Below are 15957 nucleotides of genomic sequence, written 5' to 3'. Positions count from 1 at the left end.
ATACAAGGGTCGACCCGCCATAGAATAGGTGTTAGTCAGGGGACTTCCATGTGCATTGATTGTGGCAGTCAAGTACCCAGGTAGGTATTAAATGGATATTCACAAAATTGGACGTATCCTTTCTTTGATGACGCTATTAACCAAGTCCTTAATGAATTTAAATCTATAGTCTTGTGCTCTTGACAACCGCTGTGTTGATACCTGACAGCTCTCCTTGGTATCCTCCCTTGGGCTCGCCGCCTTGCCAAACAGGCTTCATGCTCTTCAGCTTCTTTTGCTTTGCTTCGTACTGCTTGCGCTTCTTGACTCTGGGGTTCCTGACGTCCTTGCTTCGCTTGGGCGCTAGACCCTTGTTCTTCTCGATAGCATATGTGATCTTGCGCTTGCCATCCTCACCAAGCTCCTCCTTCTCGACAACTCGATCTGCCTTACTGGCAGCAGCGTATGCTGCATAGCGGGCGGCCTTGTCCTCCTTGTTCTTCTTTGACTTTTGTGCCACCATATCGTAGTACTCATCCTCGTTGTCACGAACAGTCTTGGCCGTTGTGGTGTCCTCATCATCACTGTTGTCATCAAGGTCTGCTCCAAGCTTGGAGTTCTTCTGTCCACGTCGCTCAGCCTCAGCGTTGAGACGCGCCGCACGGTCTCGAAGTCGTTCACGGTGAGGAATATCCATATCACCACCGGCATCCCTTCCAGCGCCAGCACGCTTGTTCGCCTTCTGTACGATTTGAGATGTGTAGAACTTGAGACTCTTCTTGCGGGCGGCCTTCTCAGCTGCGGTTCGCTCATCAAGAACGTCCTCTTCACCAAAGTCGGAGTTGTCATCGTCTTGCTCAATAGCGACAGCCTTCTTGGACTTCTTAGACCTCTTGCCGGGGAGTGGTAGATCATATAGATCAGCAACAGCAGCGTCTCCGGCCTTGATTCTCTCCAGCTTTCGCGCCAGTTTCTCAGCAGCAGCCTTTTCTTGCTTTGACGACTTCTTGCTCTTCTTTGTTTTCTTCACCTCAGCCTCGAGATTCTCGACACCCTGCATCAATGCATCATCGTCGATATCTGAAATAGCGTCACCATCGAAACTCTTGGTTGACTTGAGATCCTTGACCTTCTGCCATGCCTCTCGACAATTCATCAAGGTCTCCATGACCTCGTGGTCCCGTAGCTCGGCAGGATCAATAGTTTTCTGCACCTTTGCGTTATCTCTTGCTGGAGAGGTCAGGATGGCAAAATAGCTCGCGAGAGCAGCAACGTAACAGCCTGCCACCCAATACTTGACGGCTTCTAATGATCGACCCGAGACACCCTGGGCTGATTTTTGCAAATCTACCAAAGTAGGTTGCAGGTTCTGGAATTCCTTGACAAGGGGCTCGAATTCGGGATAACGGTTCTTGAGAATTGTATATCGCTCTTCGGGGCTCATATCGTCGGTGATCTCAACTTCCTTCAAGACTTCTGTGACCGTCTCTTCGCCCTCGCCATCTTCTTGGCCCTCGGCTAACCACTCGTCACCATCAAAAATGAAATCTTCCTCAGCCATCTTGGAAAGTTTCTTCTGTTGAAGTCGCTTGGCTTCCACTTCTTCTTCAAGAGCGTCGGCCTCGGTTTCGATGTTGTCGGCATTGTAGTAGTCGTTTCTTGAGGATCCCCACCAACCGGAATCACCCTCCTCCTCTTCCTGGCCAGCTTCGTCATCTGAGACTTCATCTTTGGATGCTGAGCCCTTGTTTTTACGTGGTTGATCGTCTTGGTCGTCCTCTTCTTCTGAGTCGGAGTCCTCGTACCCAAGAACCTCTTCATCAGACAGCTCGATATCTTCATCTTCTTTCCTTCGACGTTTCGAACCTGGCGCTTCGTCGAGTAGTATTTGGTCTCGGTTCATGAAGTACTCGTCTTCTGAGTCGGCGACATCCTCATAGGTAGTGATAGGTCCAAGGCGGGCTTCCGAAGGATCAAGTTCTTTGGGGCCTGAAGGGGCATTACTTCGCCCTGATGCCTTTCTCTTCTTAGCCATTTTTTGCGGGCTGTAGGGAATTCGGGTGGGTAGAAAGAAGAGACGTCTAAAGTTTTGCGTAGCCAAAGTTGCGAAAATAGCCCGTCGCAGTCGCAACTTTTTCTGAATTTTTAGCCGATAAGAGATAAGAGTAGCCCACCTCCAGCCACATCCACATCAACGCCACAACTTCAGCCATTCCCGGAAATAAAATGATCGGCTATACAAATCAATCTGGCGTTTTTGGCTGACAATAAAGTTGACATGATGGGAACCAATTGCAACACATGGGCCAGTCTCAGCTTACATGATTCAGAACACACATGATCATCAGCCGCGTATGTAGTCTCAGACACTCCAGATCACAACAAATGCCTCGTTTGAGGGGTTGATGATCAAGAATTGTTTTTGCTTCGTAGCTTCATCACCAAGATGCCTTGTAGATTGTCGGCCAAAGCCCGAATGATTCGTGGGATTCAGCATCCCACTTCCAAGATCGTCTCCCTGATATAAGCCCTTGTCAGAACCACTTCGTCAAATGCGTAGCACGTTACTTCGGCTACAGCACATGCAACGGCAATGGCTTCGCGTAACATCGAGTTCAGGTCTGTATACAATATGTATGTATACATTACCGTCCCTTCATGACATAGAAGCACTTCAATATCAGAATCAGAAGCAAATGCATCTTCCATTTTAACCCTTCCACGCGCAACAAGCGCTTAACGCTAGCCGCCTACGGCAGAAAGTGGACGGAGCTTGAGTCAGCTACCTACCAGTAACCCTTCAGTGGGGACCCCCTAGAGCACAATGACGAAATGCCGTGAGGACTTCCCTCGGGTAGTAACAGGTACTTTTGAGTCTGGGCATAACGCGTAGACTGCTCATGTACCTCCAGAATGCATGTCGTGCTCTGATGGCTGACCCCTGTATTCTTTATTGCGTTTCATCACGTCTATGATATGTCCTTTGTCCCCTCTTGAGTCCGCTCGTCTGGAAACTTTGGAGAGAGAAGAGTGTAATTATTGTGAAGAAATAGGAGAGAATACCTACTCTAGAAGTAAGAGTAAATAGAATTTTGAGTTGGACGGGTAGGTGGGTTTGATTCAACGTTAACGACGATTCGGCGCATTTGTTACCGAATGTGGCAGTTGACAGTTGAAGAGACCAATAACAATCAGAAAACAACCTTAAGTTAGCACTCCTCGCTCCCTCCAAAACTTGATCTAGCTCAAGTTATCGATGAGAATCTTCCGTTCTCTTCTCCATCCCTCGATTCTCCGTGTCATCGTCGTCAGGCGGGCTCTATTTATACCTAATCACCCCCCGCCATCTTGATTTAAAGTCCAGTCACGCTTGGCGCGCCTCCACACTCCCGCCAACGAGGGTCACCTGGACCCTGAGAACGGTGACGGTGTGACAACCAACGAACCATCAAAGTTCTGTGACGAAGCACGGGCACGGGTGTCGCGATATAGTACTCGGACCAGATCGTCCTTGTGTCCCATTCTCTGTTTCACTTGCTGCTGATCCTTATCTTCCCTTTATCTCCGGACCAGGCGCCTTGCTTTAAACTCGTATCGCCCTTGGAGCTTGCCTGTCACTCCACTCCCTACTCCTTCAACTTCATTCCCACCATACTTTCATTCCATCATGGCCGGACAAGAAGCAGAAGGCTCCGAGCCGCCCTCACCGCGGACTACGAGAAGACGGAACCCTTTACAGCGGAATGCTTCAACAGGAGAACTGGACGAGCGAACCCCCTTGCTCACAGCTTCGAGGTCGCGCATTCGTATCAGTGAGCAAAGCTCGACTCGTCAGCAAAAAGGATCCTTATCGCGGGACCACAGCTATATAGGTGCGCTCTCCAGGGGTATACTAGTCTTGACCCTAGCTAATCATTTTCTGTCTCTCAGGCGCCTATCATGGCTCTCGAAATCACAGCCGGCATCCCTCGTGGAGCTCAAGACTGGTTAACGCCCTGTCCGACCGCCATGAGTCCTCTATGGCCGAATCGAAAGGCACAATTTTCCCCGATGAACGTATGTGGTACGATCAATTCACCAGTACCGACTGGGTCCATGATGCAATCGCCGATTCCTACAGGGTCAAGGAGCTTCGAAGTCGTAAAGACTTCTGGGGCAGGGTCCGCATTATCTTCGATGGCGCCCAGGGCTGGATTCTCAGTGCTCTCTGTGGCTTTCTCGTTGCATTGATGGCCTACACAGTTGATGTTGCTGAATCTACTGTCTTTGATTTCAAGGAAGGCTACTGCAGCAAAGCTTGGTATCTCAGCAGAAAGGTCAGTACCTAATTCACGATGCGCACAATCTTCAGCTTGTCCCTAGAACGAAGGTAGGCTGACGTTGACCTTAGAGATGCTGCGCCGAGGAGGTCTGTGAGGACTGGGTCAGGTGGGCACATGTTGTGAACAGTCCTTCCGGGGACATCTGGAGAGGCTTCGCGATTTACATGGCCTTTGTTCTCGCCCTTGCTCTCATTGCCTGTTGGATGGCACTGTGGACAAAAACAGTTGTCCCATCTGCGTATCAGCTGACAACCCTAGACGAGAACCTGGCTGTTGATCAACCCACACAGACATATGACGACTTGAACACAAGTGAGTCTTCGACACCTCAACCGCAACCCGACCCAAAGCCAGAGAATCCCCCAATGGTCTACTATTCTGCAGCTGGCAGTGGAGTTGCCGAGGTTCGCGTCATTCTCAGTGGCTTCGTTTTGCACGGTTTCCTGGGTGCCAGGACCTTGATTATCAAATTGGTAGCACTGATTCTAAGTGTCGCTTCCGGCATGAGTCTCGGAAAAGAGGGCCCGTACGTTCATATGGCTGCCTGCGTTGGCAATATCTTGTGTCGATTGTTCTCCAAGTACGATCGAAACGACGGAAAGCGAAGAGAGGTTATCTCAGCAGCCGCGGCCGCAGGAGTCGCCGTGGCATTTGGTGCGCCGCTAGGCGGAGTATTGTTCGGCCTTGAGGAAGTTTCATACTTCTTCCCTGCAAAAACGCTGTTCCGAACCTTCTTCTGCTGTATCGTCGCCGCGCTGTCTCTCAAATTTCTCAACCCCTACGGTACACACAAGATCGTACTGTTTGAAGTGAGATACCTGGTCGACTGGGAGTATTTCGAGCTTGGAAGCTTCATATTTGTGGGCATCATTGGCGGTGCACTGGGAGCGCTCTTTATCAAAGCCTCTAAATATTGGGCTCAATCGTTCAGAAGGATCCAGCTGATAAAAAAGCACCCTCTGCTGGAGGTATCACTTGTAGCGCTGGTAACAGGATTGATGAGCTATTGGAATCCTCTGACAAAGCTCCCCGTGGCTGAGCTGCTTCTGAATGTCGCATCGCCGTGCGAGGGTTCCAGCACTGACTGGGAAGAACGAGCATTATGCCCTGGGGCTATCGATGAGATTCCTCCTATTCTGTTTGAATTGTTTGTGGCTCTCTTGATCAAGGGCTTCCTCACCGTTATCACTTTTGGCATTGTAAGTTTGATCCAGAACGAGCTGTGGCATAAACTAATACACCCAACAGAAAGTTCCTGCTGGGATCTATGTACCATCTATGGTTGTTGGAGGCTTGATGGGTCGGATAGTTGGCCATATGGTGCAATGGGCCGTGCTACGTGTCCCCGATTGGGTTATCTGGGGAGAATGTGCATTCAGCAGAGACGGCTCGTGCATCCAACCTGGTGTATACGGTCTCATTGCAGCCGGTGCCACCATGTGTGGTGTGACAAGACTGTCTGTCACACTCGCAGTTATCTTATTCGAGCTCACCGGTAGCCTTGATTATGTCTTGCCCTTCTCTCTCGCCATCCTCGTGGCTAAATGGACAGCTGATGCCATCGAGCCCAACAGTATCTATGTGAGTCTTTCATTTTTGGCCAATGTACCGAGCAGCGACTGACTTGTACAGGATCTTCTCACCAGCATGAATTCATATCCATTCTTGGACAATAAGCATAAGCCGATCTTTACTGAAGACCTGGCTGACATTGTGCCACGGATTCGAAAAGAACGAATTATTGACATTACGAACTCGCCGGTTGTGCCTGCTACCAGCTTGAGAATCAAACTCGAACTTTTGCACAGGGCTGGCGAACTCGATGGAGGACTGCCAATTGTGCGACATGGTATTTTGGTCGGGTTGATTCCCGCACCTGATCTTGGATATGCCCTTGATCAGTTAGAAGACGAAGCGACGAATCTTTGCCTCATGGATCACGTTCCTAGCATTGACGAAGATGAGGGAGAACATGATCCCACAGACTTTACACCCTACATAGATCCTGTGAGCATTCCGCGATATGTGTTACCTCGCACAACACTGACGAGTATAGGCACCTGTTGCACTGGATATCAGGTCACCAATGGACTTGGTTTATGAGCTTTTCGCGAAGCTTGGACTCAGGTACATTTGTGTACTGAAAGACGGCAAATACGCCGGAATGGTAAGCATTCGCTGACTACTGCGTGAAATTGATGTTCTCTTTATGATGCTAACCTAGCTACCAGACCCACAAGAAGACCTTTGTCAGATATATGCGGGAGCATGAGAAAGATGTTTAACTTGCAGGCGAATCAGGAGTTTTGGGCATTGTGGACATTGTGGGCGTTGTTTGTTTATGTGATACAGGCATGGCATTGGCATTGCATTTCTGGTAGCGAGTTCTTTTGGGGCATCAGAATCGGACGCATCGACATTATGGTTAACGCAGTTGATAAGGATGGAAGAGCCGCGTCTTCTATACCTTGTAGATTGACATTGTGACAGCATGAGACTTTTATGGCCACGCGGAGGAGAATCGAGGCGACATTTTACTCTTTGAATTGACTAGAAAGATCGGCCAAGGTGGAAAATATTGTCTTCAACTCATGTGATTGTTATCGTGTTCCAATGTTTATGGATGAACGACCTAGTCTAGAGCCTCCAGTCTCCTTTAACCTGCCCAAAAGGGTAGGCTTCTGGATGCCCAACGTCCTAAAAGCAACGTCTGGCAGCCGAGAACTCGGACGGCTCCGAGACCGGAACCGGTCCGGTATGTGGAACGGGAACGACGGCTACCATGTTGGGGGGTGTATGTGCTGTACGGGAGATATGCTTTCTAAATAGCAGATGAATCCCCACACGGTAGAAAGATCACCAAATAAAGTAAGCAATCATGTCACAAGGTGAGTTCGGTGAGGAATAGTGGTCGGTAACTCTGACTGCATTGGTGTAAGTACTGTAGCTAGAAGGCGTATCAGGATCTGAGTGCCGTTTTATACAAAGATATGGAGATACCTGTCTTACCCCGCGCCTTGACAAGTTCGGTGGATTTGGAGAGCAGGACATAGAATCAGGAAGGTCAACCCGTGAACGGGCGAATTGATTCTGTTATCAAACAGTTCGGATACCAGTACCTGGATATGTGAATAAGGTACGCAGTGGCTGGCAACCGGTCACGGGGTGTTCTTGAGTGTGAGATAGGCTGCAATAATGGTTGGACAATGCATCCATGGATGTTATCGGTACGTATTTGTGTATGTAGTACCTATCTGGCCCCCCTGCACAGTAGACATGTCGGTACTGCAGCCTGTTATCGAGATCTGGGTCTGGATTCACCGTGGGTAAGGTGTACTTTGAAGGCGGAGGTGAGGCACGGGCCTTGAAACCAAGACAGGGCGGGGTTGTATTGAAATAGCAAATGGTCTCGTAGACGATGTTGAAATCAACAGTAGTATAGCATCCAAGTAAATCAACTGCGTCTTGCAGTTTGATATAGAGGCTAACCAATGCCACAAAAGATAACTGATAGCTAAGTAGCGGAGAGAATCAGAGGAGCTAGTGGAGTCTGAGAGATGCTGTAGGCGAGCTGGGGCGCTACAGCTTCTTACCTATTACGGCAAGTTTTCAACACGTCTAACTTCACCCCTCCCTCTTTCCTGTTTGCCTCCGCTGTCTCTCACCAACTTCCGCTCCGCTTGGTCAATTTCTCGAGAGCGAATGCGGGGAAAAGAAACATTTTTAGGTGGTAGGTAGGTACCAAGCTTTCAGTTGTAGGTACCTAGGTTGACGGACTGGGACATCATGACTAAGGGACCTCTAGAGACCTCCGGCGTTGGGCAGGTGAGGTGAGAGCCGGGTCCGAGTAAGGACCCTTCCTTTCCATTCTGAAGTGAGTGATACATTATAAAAAGGCTGACGACAACCTCCGTTTTTCCTCTCCCCTCCTCTTTCATATCTCCCATCTGTGTGACATTCTCATACCTTCAGCGCTTCTACCTTAGCTTTACAAGAGTGAGTTGCCCTCTCAATTTGGCTTCCATCATGCCTGCATCTTGTGACCCTGTTTGCTTCGATATCATGCCGGCACGCTTTTATTTATACTAACGTTCTGTCCTCACTTAGCAGGCATACCGCAACTCCAATTTATACCTTGCCTCACGGTCGAAGCGCTTTACAAGACATTCACACTCTTCATCAATTGCAACTCTTAGTCATGTCAGCTTTCCGCGCTGGCATGGCCGCCCGCCCTGCTGTTCAAACTGCCCGAGCTGCAGCTTGCCGCTCTTTCGCTACTTCGCGCAGTATGCGGATGGCTGCCGTTTCTGAGAAGACGTTCTTTGCTGGCGAGCCAGAGGCTCCTACGGTCAAGACAGCTATTCCTGGCCCTAAGACCAAGAGCCATATGGATGAGCTCACCAAGGTCTTTGATACTCGTAGCGCAAACATGCTTGTCGACTACACCAAGAGCAAGGGCAACTACATTGCCGACCCCGATGGCAACGTGCTTCTCGATGTGTAAGAGTCAATTGAAATCCAGCTTCGTCGCCTAATACTAACGAACAAAATAGCTTTGCTCAGATTGCTTCAATTGCAGTCGGCTATAACAACCCTGCCCTTCTCAAGGCCGCCTCCAGCCCCGAGATGGTGAACGCCATTGTCAACCGGCCTGCCCTTGGAGCCTTCCCCTCTCACGACTGGGCCGATCTTCTCAAGTCCAGTCTTCTCACTGTTGCTCCAAAGGGTCTGGATAATGTCTTCACTGCCATGGCTGGCTCGGATGCGAACGAGACTGCCTACAAGGCCGCCTTTATGTGGCGCCGACAGCAGGAGCGTGGTGGCCCTGAGGTTGATTTCAGCACCAAGGAACTTGACAGTGCTATGGATAACCATGCCCCTGGAAGCCCTGATCTTTCTATTCTTTCTTTCAAGACCGGCTTCCACGGTCGTCTCTTTGGATCGCTTTCTACTACCCGCTCCAAGGCTATCCATAAGGTCGACATCCCTGCTTTCGATTGGCCTCAAGCGACTTTCCCCAAGCTCAAATATCCTCTCGAGGAGAACGTGGAGGAGAACAAGAAGATCGAGCAGGCTAGTCTCGATGAAGTCGAGCACCTTATTAAGAGCTGGCACCTGCCTCCTTGCGCCGTTGTCGTCGAGCCGGTCCAGAGTGAAGGTGGTGATAACCACGCTTCGCCAGACTTCTTCCGCAAGCTGCGAGCCCTGACCAAGAAACATAACATTCTACTTATTGTCGACGAAGTCCAAACTGGTATCGGGGCTACTGGCAAGTTCTGGGCTCATGAGCACTGGAACCTCGAGACACCCCCTGATATCGTGACCTTCTCCAAGAAGGCTCAAGCTGCCGGTTTCTACTATGGCGACCCTGCTATCCGTCCCAACAAGCCCTACAGACAGTTCAACACATGGATGGGTGACCCTGCTCGCGCCATCCTCTTCAAAGCCATTGTTGACGAAATCAACAAGAACGACCTCGTCAACCACACCGCGCGAGTTGGTGATCGCCTCTTCAAGGACCTCGAGTCTCTTAGCAAGAAGTACCCCGGTCAGATCGAGAACCTCCGTGGCAAGGGTCAAGGTACATTCATTGCCTTTGACAGCCCCAAGCGTGACCAGTTCCTAGCAGAGGCCAAGAAACTGGGTGTGAACATCGGTGGTAGCGGCGCCAGCGCCGTTCGTCTGCGACCTATGCTCATCTTCCAGCAGAAGCACGCTGATATCCTTGTGGACACAATTGAGAAGATTGTTAAGCAGTAAAAGGAGGTCCAAGAAGAGCATCAAAATGACTATTTAGGGACAGTGGAGTTCGGGATTATCTGAATAAATCAGAAAATGTTTTTAGCGAAGACCTAGGAGATCCAGATATTTCTTTTATCTCGAGGCCGATATCTGGAATGGACTAGGCACACTTTTTTTTGGTGTTATGAAGCCAAGGTTAATGAGGTTAATGCAATCAACATAAGCGTCTTGCTTTCTTCATACATTTCCGTGCACCTGTTTGAGCATTATGTATGTTGTCGTGACATGCTTCCCTCTTCAGTCAACAGACAGGTGTCTATCTTCCCAAGGGAGGCAAAGGCTCAGGGCCTCAATCCCAAATGATAAAGGTACGTAGGTAAGTCATCATAGGTAACCCGAGAGGTCTCTTGAATGAGTTTGTTTTCGCGTCCTTTATCAAAGTTCACAGTGTTCCTTTGCTCTCTGAGGCTGTCATATGTCGAGCAAGTATGCAAATTTTGTCCAATTGCGCTTAGGCAAGGAGTGCAAGTTAATGTCTCACTTGATGCAATTGTTTATCAGTTAATAAACTCTGTCTATTGATACCCATATACGGTCCTGAGGATGCCCTGAAGTTCATGCCTATTAGTCTTCCTGCTTTACAGGTTACGTGAGAGTCAAACCAGCTGCTCTCTTACCATTGGTCTTTGTCTATGCCGTCCTCATCAGCCTTGAACCATCATTAACATCCGTGCCTAGCATTATCGCACCAACTATCCTACGAGTAGTCGATGAAGCTCATTGTTCTCCGTCGTATGTTCATTCAGAAATATTAGCGTCATCTCCCTAATTCTTTCTCTGACTTCGATTCGTGGTCTCCTTATCCGATTTTGTTTTCATTTCTTGCATCTGATCTGGCGCTCTACTTTGTATTATGCGACTTTGGTCGCCAGTTCTTATCGGCTGTAACGAACTTGATCGATTGTTTGGAGAATCTTCTTGTTTTTGCACGCGCGGTACCGCTTCACTAAGGGATCTCGGGCGGTTAGACATCTGTTCTCCATGCTACTAGGGTATTAGCTGACGTCCAACAGACGAAATGCGATTACCTACCGGTATATGGTCTAGGATTCCTGCTGTCTGCTTTGGCTGAAGCATCCCAGAGGACGGTGTGATGGAAGGCTGGTAAGCATCCAAATTCCCGTGCGCGTTTCGAAACTCCACAGGAAGTGCGCGGTTTAGACCTTTGTATGTACTATGCAATGATCCCGGGGGCCGTGGCGGGACAACAGCTTGAGGAGCCGGGGCAATAGTACGAAAGACGGAGTGAGAATTGTGTGGGTTCTGTGCAGATGGCTTTGGAGCGATAGGTCGAGGATTGAAAGGTCGCTGGCTGGTCACGTCCCGACCTGCATATGCCGGACGACCCTTCTTCTTCTTGGAAGGCTGTTCAGGTTGCTGAGGTTGCTGCAAATGAAACCCAGGAGTCGTAGCGGGTTGGCGCTGGAAGTTTGCCGGTGAGTTTTGCGCTGGAGAAGTTTGAGACAGGAGAGAGAGAGCTTGGCTACTGGGAAGATGGCCGTCGTTGTTGTTCTGAGTGCTCGATTCTTCTTCGCTAGCTTTCCGCTTTGTCCCACGCTGTCCTATGTACATGTTCTGGGCTGCCTCCATACACTGAGCCATGTTGCGGCCTATAAAGGATGTTTAGTTCAGGGGGTCTGGAGGTGGTGGCTATGGTACTTACCATTGGGGAGTTGCATTTGCATCCAGTTTGGCTCAATATGACGAACTATATCCTCCAAATATTGGACATCTAATTGACTGTGCTTGATGATTTCGGCAAGGAGATGCCGCTGAAGTTTGGTCAGTTGAAGAAATTCAGGAGGCTAGTAGCATGGTGTAATATACCTTCTCCTGGTCATTAAATGGCTCCATGCTTAGATCTTTCTCTTGCAAACTACCCTGGTGAGAATGAGGCTTGGAATAGGTCCAAAAGTAGATGTCGATGTGAATTCTCATGAAGTCTTAACCACGAGAAGAAGTGAAAGTCCATCGAGGACTAGATCCTCGTTCTGCGAAAGTCGTCTCTGGGCGTTTCCCTCCATAGACTCATCGGAGGTTGATGGCAAGACGCGAAAGGGTCGAAGAGTTTGTGGAATCTTGTGATATATTACATTTAAGGGCCACGATATAGCCTATCGATGGACCCAGCCAACTGGCTTGGAGACGTCGGGTACGACGAAAGGAAGCGACTCGCTCAAGATGCTGCGGTACATGTGATAGCGGATGGATGAAGAAGCGAGGATTGCTACTTGTAGCCAGACGCGGGAACACAAGGTCTGGGTTCAGAGTCTCTTTGTGCTGGAACCTGTAAAAGAAAAGAAAAACGAAGAGAGTCCTTGATAATTCCTGGGTAAGGTTGCAGATTCTTAGAGGATATTGCGTGTTGTAGTGAGATTGTCTTATGAGGTGTGTTTTCGACCAGTTCTTAGAGTCTTGGGTCTTGGGTCTATTCTAAAGCGGAGCGGGACTTGGTTTCGCTAACTTGTGAAGTAATAAAGGTAAATCTTTGAGAGATTTCCTTGACAAGAGATGCTCGTTTGAGTAGTAGCCAGATTACGCTGACGATGTTAATATAACAAGAACCGTAGTGGCGAATACAGGCAGTAGTAGGTAGGTACTAGGTTTTGGTGATGATGCTGGTGCTGGTGCAAGTAGACTAATGGGCGAGAAACAGATAATGACAGACTCAGTGTCAGTGTCAGACCCTGGATGCCTCCTATAAGGCAGACAGAGGGTGCACAGAGACAACGACTACCTAGGTGGGTAGGTACCTAATTCGGATTGAAGCCACCAAATACATTGATCGACTTTGCCCAATATTCAAGTACCGCCTCAGCCCGTTTGTAAACTGCTGCATATAATATTGGATAGTAAGGTAGATGGCGCGGGAGTGGCCGAGAAAGCGACGCACAAGATGCAATGCGATCCAGCACCTTTCATCTCATTATCCCCTGATGGCATGAGATGAGATGAGGTGGGATGCGATGTAATGAGATTGTGCATGCGCAGTGCATGTACATGTGCGTGTGTTGCGTGGTACAACTTAAGCCGATTCCTGGATCTGGAAATCCTCCTATCCATGTTTGCGAGTGAGGCACTGATCTGATATGATTGTGAGTATGACTACCACCAATCTTGGATGGCAAACCAAGCTGACAACCCAAAGGCTTGTTGGATTGAGCAATTGCGTCGAGAGGCCTCTAAATGTCTCACTTGGAGAGCTCCAATTTGTCCATAGTCCCTGTTTCTTTAATGACTGTGACCCTGCCATGATGCACCACTGCAGCACTCACTCCTCGGACAAAAAATAGGTGCATCAGGACGGGTCTAAAGAGAACTCAAAGGACCAATCCCGCTAGAACCTGGAGGCGCCTGACTCGGAGTAGGGGGCTTATCGAAGGGAAGGGTGACTCTGTAGACGGTAGACACATATTCCATGTCCCGTGCTCACAGGCTCAGCCCAACGATACACACCAACATGGATTTGGCGATATTCCATTGGCTTCTCGCGTATGCGGCTGGTGCCGTATTTGTACTTGTTCCATCCATGCCCATGATGGATGTGTGGCCACCAACCAGCGATGAGTTCAGCCTGGTAGTATCCTGTGCAAGGCAAAGTCAGCGAACTATTAATCAAGAGCTGCCAAGCTATTTACCGTCAGGGTTGGGCAAGGGGCAGTTGGTGCAACTCTCTGGAACCCTGAAGGGATGGGCTGAGATCTATTGGCCAGTTGGCGACGGGTCCGTGGTTTCAGGCCATTGTCCTCAAGAGTTTTGTTGTCTCTTCGTTGCCGTTGAAGAGAAGAATGACTGGTCATTGATTTGGTGGTCGACTCGTCGTATTTCGCCAGCGTAGCACTGGCCAACTGTTCGTCAAAGGCTCCAGGCCGGTCGGTACGTAGAGCCTCAGCATCAGCAATTGGATCTGATATAGGTCCAAAGACTACAACACTTCAACTTTCGATTGACAGTTCATCATTGCATAAAAAAGAGAGCAGAGAGAGCATTCATCAACCGCTTTAGACAAGAGAGAGCATCTCCCTTTTATAATTAGGCCCAGCCATAGCGTTGATCTTCTAGACAGGCATTAATGCACAATGAGCTGGCAACGTCTGACTGGGCCCTGTTCGAAATAGCTAACAAAAAGAGCCATGATTGTTGTTCAGCCTATAATACCAAGACATCAACTGCATCATAGGAAGCAGAACTCATCGAAAACAACAATTAAACAACTCATGAAACTCAGTGATCTCGTCAATTGGCGTTGATAACGCCTGGATACCTGAGTATAGGTGATATCACGGACTACTCCATCTGCGCTGATGGAATAGCCCACCGGACGGTTCCGACGAGCAGATCTAAGATCGAAGGCTCCACGATATAATATCTTCTCATTCTCTCGAATCTTTAGTTCTAATTTATCAGTATGATACTCCAATTCAATCATACAACGCCTTGTCTCGAGTCCCATGCACGTGATACAATCTCTTGCAACAGGAGCCCGCCGACAATTTCGTCATCGCTCGTCCTTGATTAACCTGAAAGCTTCAATGTCCACAGTATCAAGAGCTCGTGTAGTCGTGCTTTACCAAAGTCTCGATCCTCCCGTTATTGATGGAATCCAGAAACCAAAGAAGCCCGGAGGTTCGAAGATTTGTCCTTTCTTTGTCAAATTCACTGTGTTTGCTTAACTGTGTTCATAGGTTACATGGACTCCGGCGCCGATATCGCCTACAACTTGAACCTATCACCGAACGTCGATATTATCTGCCCTCACAATGATCCCAAACCAGGTCAACAAGCTGGATGGTCGTTTCCCGATACCGAGGATGGCATTCTAGAGGCTATCAAGAAGGGCGCGAGCCATATATGGGCCAACACAATCCTCTTCTCGTCGCATCCTCTTCAGGTATCAGTTCGTCTCGCTGAGCATCAAGACCATATTAAAGTTGTGGGGCAAGGCCCGTTGATTGTTGAACGATACGACGACAAAGAATTTGTTAACAATCTACTGCGGAAACTTGGCGGGTTTACTATGCCACGAGCATGGACCCTAAACGAGAGCCAAGACACTCAAGGGATTCTCGAGAAGCTTAACCTCCCTTTCCCGATTGTCGCAAAGCCTATACGTGGCCGTGGCAGCCATGGCGTTCGTGTCTGTCGCAGCTTGAATGACCTCATTGAACATGCGCAGGCCTTATTCAAACAGTCACCCTCTGTCATGGTGGAAGAATATCTTGCCGGCGAAGAGGCGACTGTTACGGTTATGCCGCTTATCTCTAGGGGAGGTGGATACTGGGCATTGCCTGTTGTGACGCGTTTCAACCACATCGATGGCGTTGCTCCCTACAATGGCGCCGTCGCAGTCACAGCAAACTCAAGGGCGATAACCGCCGCGGAGGGGAGCCAGGCAGCATACAAACAGGTGGCAGAGGAATGCGAAAGGGTGGCACAAGAGTTGGCGGTGACAGCGCCGATTCGAATTGATGTCCGCAGATTCAAGGACTCGGCCGACTCCAAGTTTGCCTTATTTGACGTGAACATGAAACCGGTTTGTCCTGTCCTTCCCGAAGCGCTCAAAGTGTGGCTAATAAAGACGTTTGTTTGCAGAACATGACGGGTACCGGTCGGCCTGGGCGCGAGGATCAAGCAAGTCTCACCTTGTTGGCTGCAGAGGCCCTGGGCTGGGACTACCAGGAGCTGCTGAGGCGCATTCTGGATACATCGTCCACGTTGAGGACGCTCAGAGACCTGAAGCCTCGAGAATCGGTGTGAATTGATGCGAAATGATAGTAGTATGTTAAAGGCTGTTTTCGTGGTGGCTTACTTCTGAGCTGCACGCAACTGGAGGAATAGCGATTATGGCGCGCGT

General features: G+C 49.3%; 5 protein-coding genes; 3 read left to right on the top strand and 2 right to left on the bottom strand.

Moving 5' to 3' along the window:
* Nucleotides 1-163: 163 nt before the first annotated feature.
* On the bottom strand, nt 164-2014 carry FFUJ_08685 (related to SAS10 protein, involved in silencing; the record flags this gene model as incomplete). Its single annotated transcript, XM_023580586.1, has 1 exon — nt 164-2014. One exon carries the CDS (start codon nt 2012-2014, stop codon nt 164-166), a length of 1851 nt encoding a protein of 616 aa, XP_023433338.1.
* A 1632-nt stretch (nt 2015-3646) lies between these two features.
* FFUJ_08686 (related to CLC chloride channel protein) lies at nt 3647-6586 on the top strand (the record flags this gene model as incomplete). XM_023580585.1 has 7 exons in its annotated part: nt 3647-3851; nt 3910-4295; nt 4370-5500; nt 5550-5882; nt 5934-6308; nt 6358-6468; nt 6533-6586. 7 exons carry the CDS (start codon nt 3647-3649, stop codon nt 6584-6586), a joined length of 2595 nt encoding a protein of 864 aa, XP_023433337.1.
* A 1913-nt stretch (nt 6587-8499) lies between these two features.
* Nucleotides 8500-10061, top strand: FFUJ_08687 (probable UGA1-4-aminobutyrate aminotransferase (GABA transaminase); the record flags this gene model as incomplete). XM_023580583.1 has 2 exons in its annotated part: nt 8500-8801; nt 8855-10061. The coding sequence occupies 2 exons, from the start codon at nt 8500-8502 to the stop codon at nt 10059-10061; spliced, it is 1509 nt and encodes a 502-aa protein (XP_023433336.1).
* An 807-nt stretch (nt 10062-10868) lies between these two features.
* Nucleotides 10869-12041, bottom strand: FFUJ_08688 (uncharacterized protein; the record flags this gene model as incomplete). XM_023580582.1 has 4 exons in its annotated part: nt 10869-11087; nt 11136-11713; nt 11767-11875; nt 11931-12041. The coding sequence occupies 4 exons, from the start codon at nt 12039-12041 to the stop codon at nt 10869-10871; spliced, it is 1017 nt and encodes a 338-aa protein (XP_023433335.1).
* Nucleotides 12042-14635: 2594 nt separating this feature from the next.
* Nucleotides 14636-15860, top strand: FFUJ_08689 (uncharacterized protein; the record flags this gene model as incomplete). XM_023580581.1 has 3 exons in its annotated part: nt 14636-14729; nt 14789-15636; nt 15696-15860. The coding sequence occupies 3 exons, from the start codon at nt 14636-14638 to the stop codon at nt 15858-15860; spliced, it is 1107 nt and encodes a 368-aa protein (XP_023433334.1).
* Between the last annotated feature and the right edge of the window lie 97 nt (nt 15861-15957).

Source organism: Fusarium fujikuroi, chromosome FFUJ_chr07, assembly GCF_900079805.1.
Source record: "Fusarium fujikuroi IMI 58289 draft genome, chromosome FFUJ_chr07".
NCBI classification, from domain to species: domain Eukaryota; kingdom Fungi; phylum Ascomycota; class Sordariomycetes; order Hypocreales; family Nectriaceae; genus Fusarium; species Fusarium fujikuroi.
This window is presented reverse-complemented; position numbering and strand designations above follow the sequence as displayed.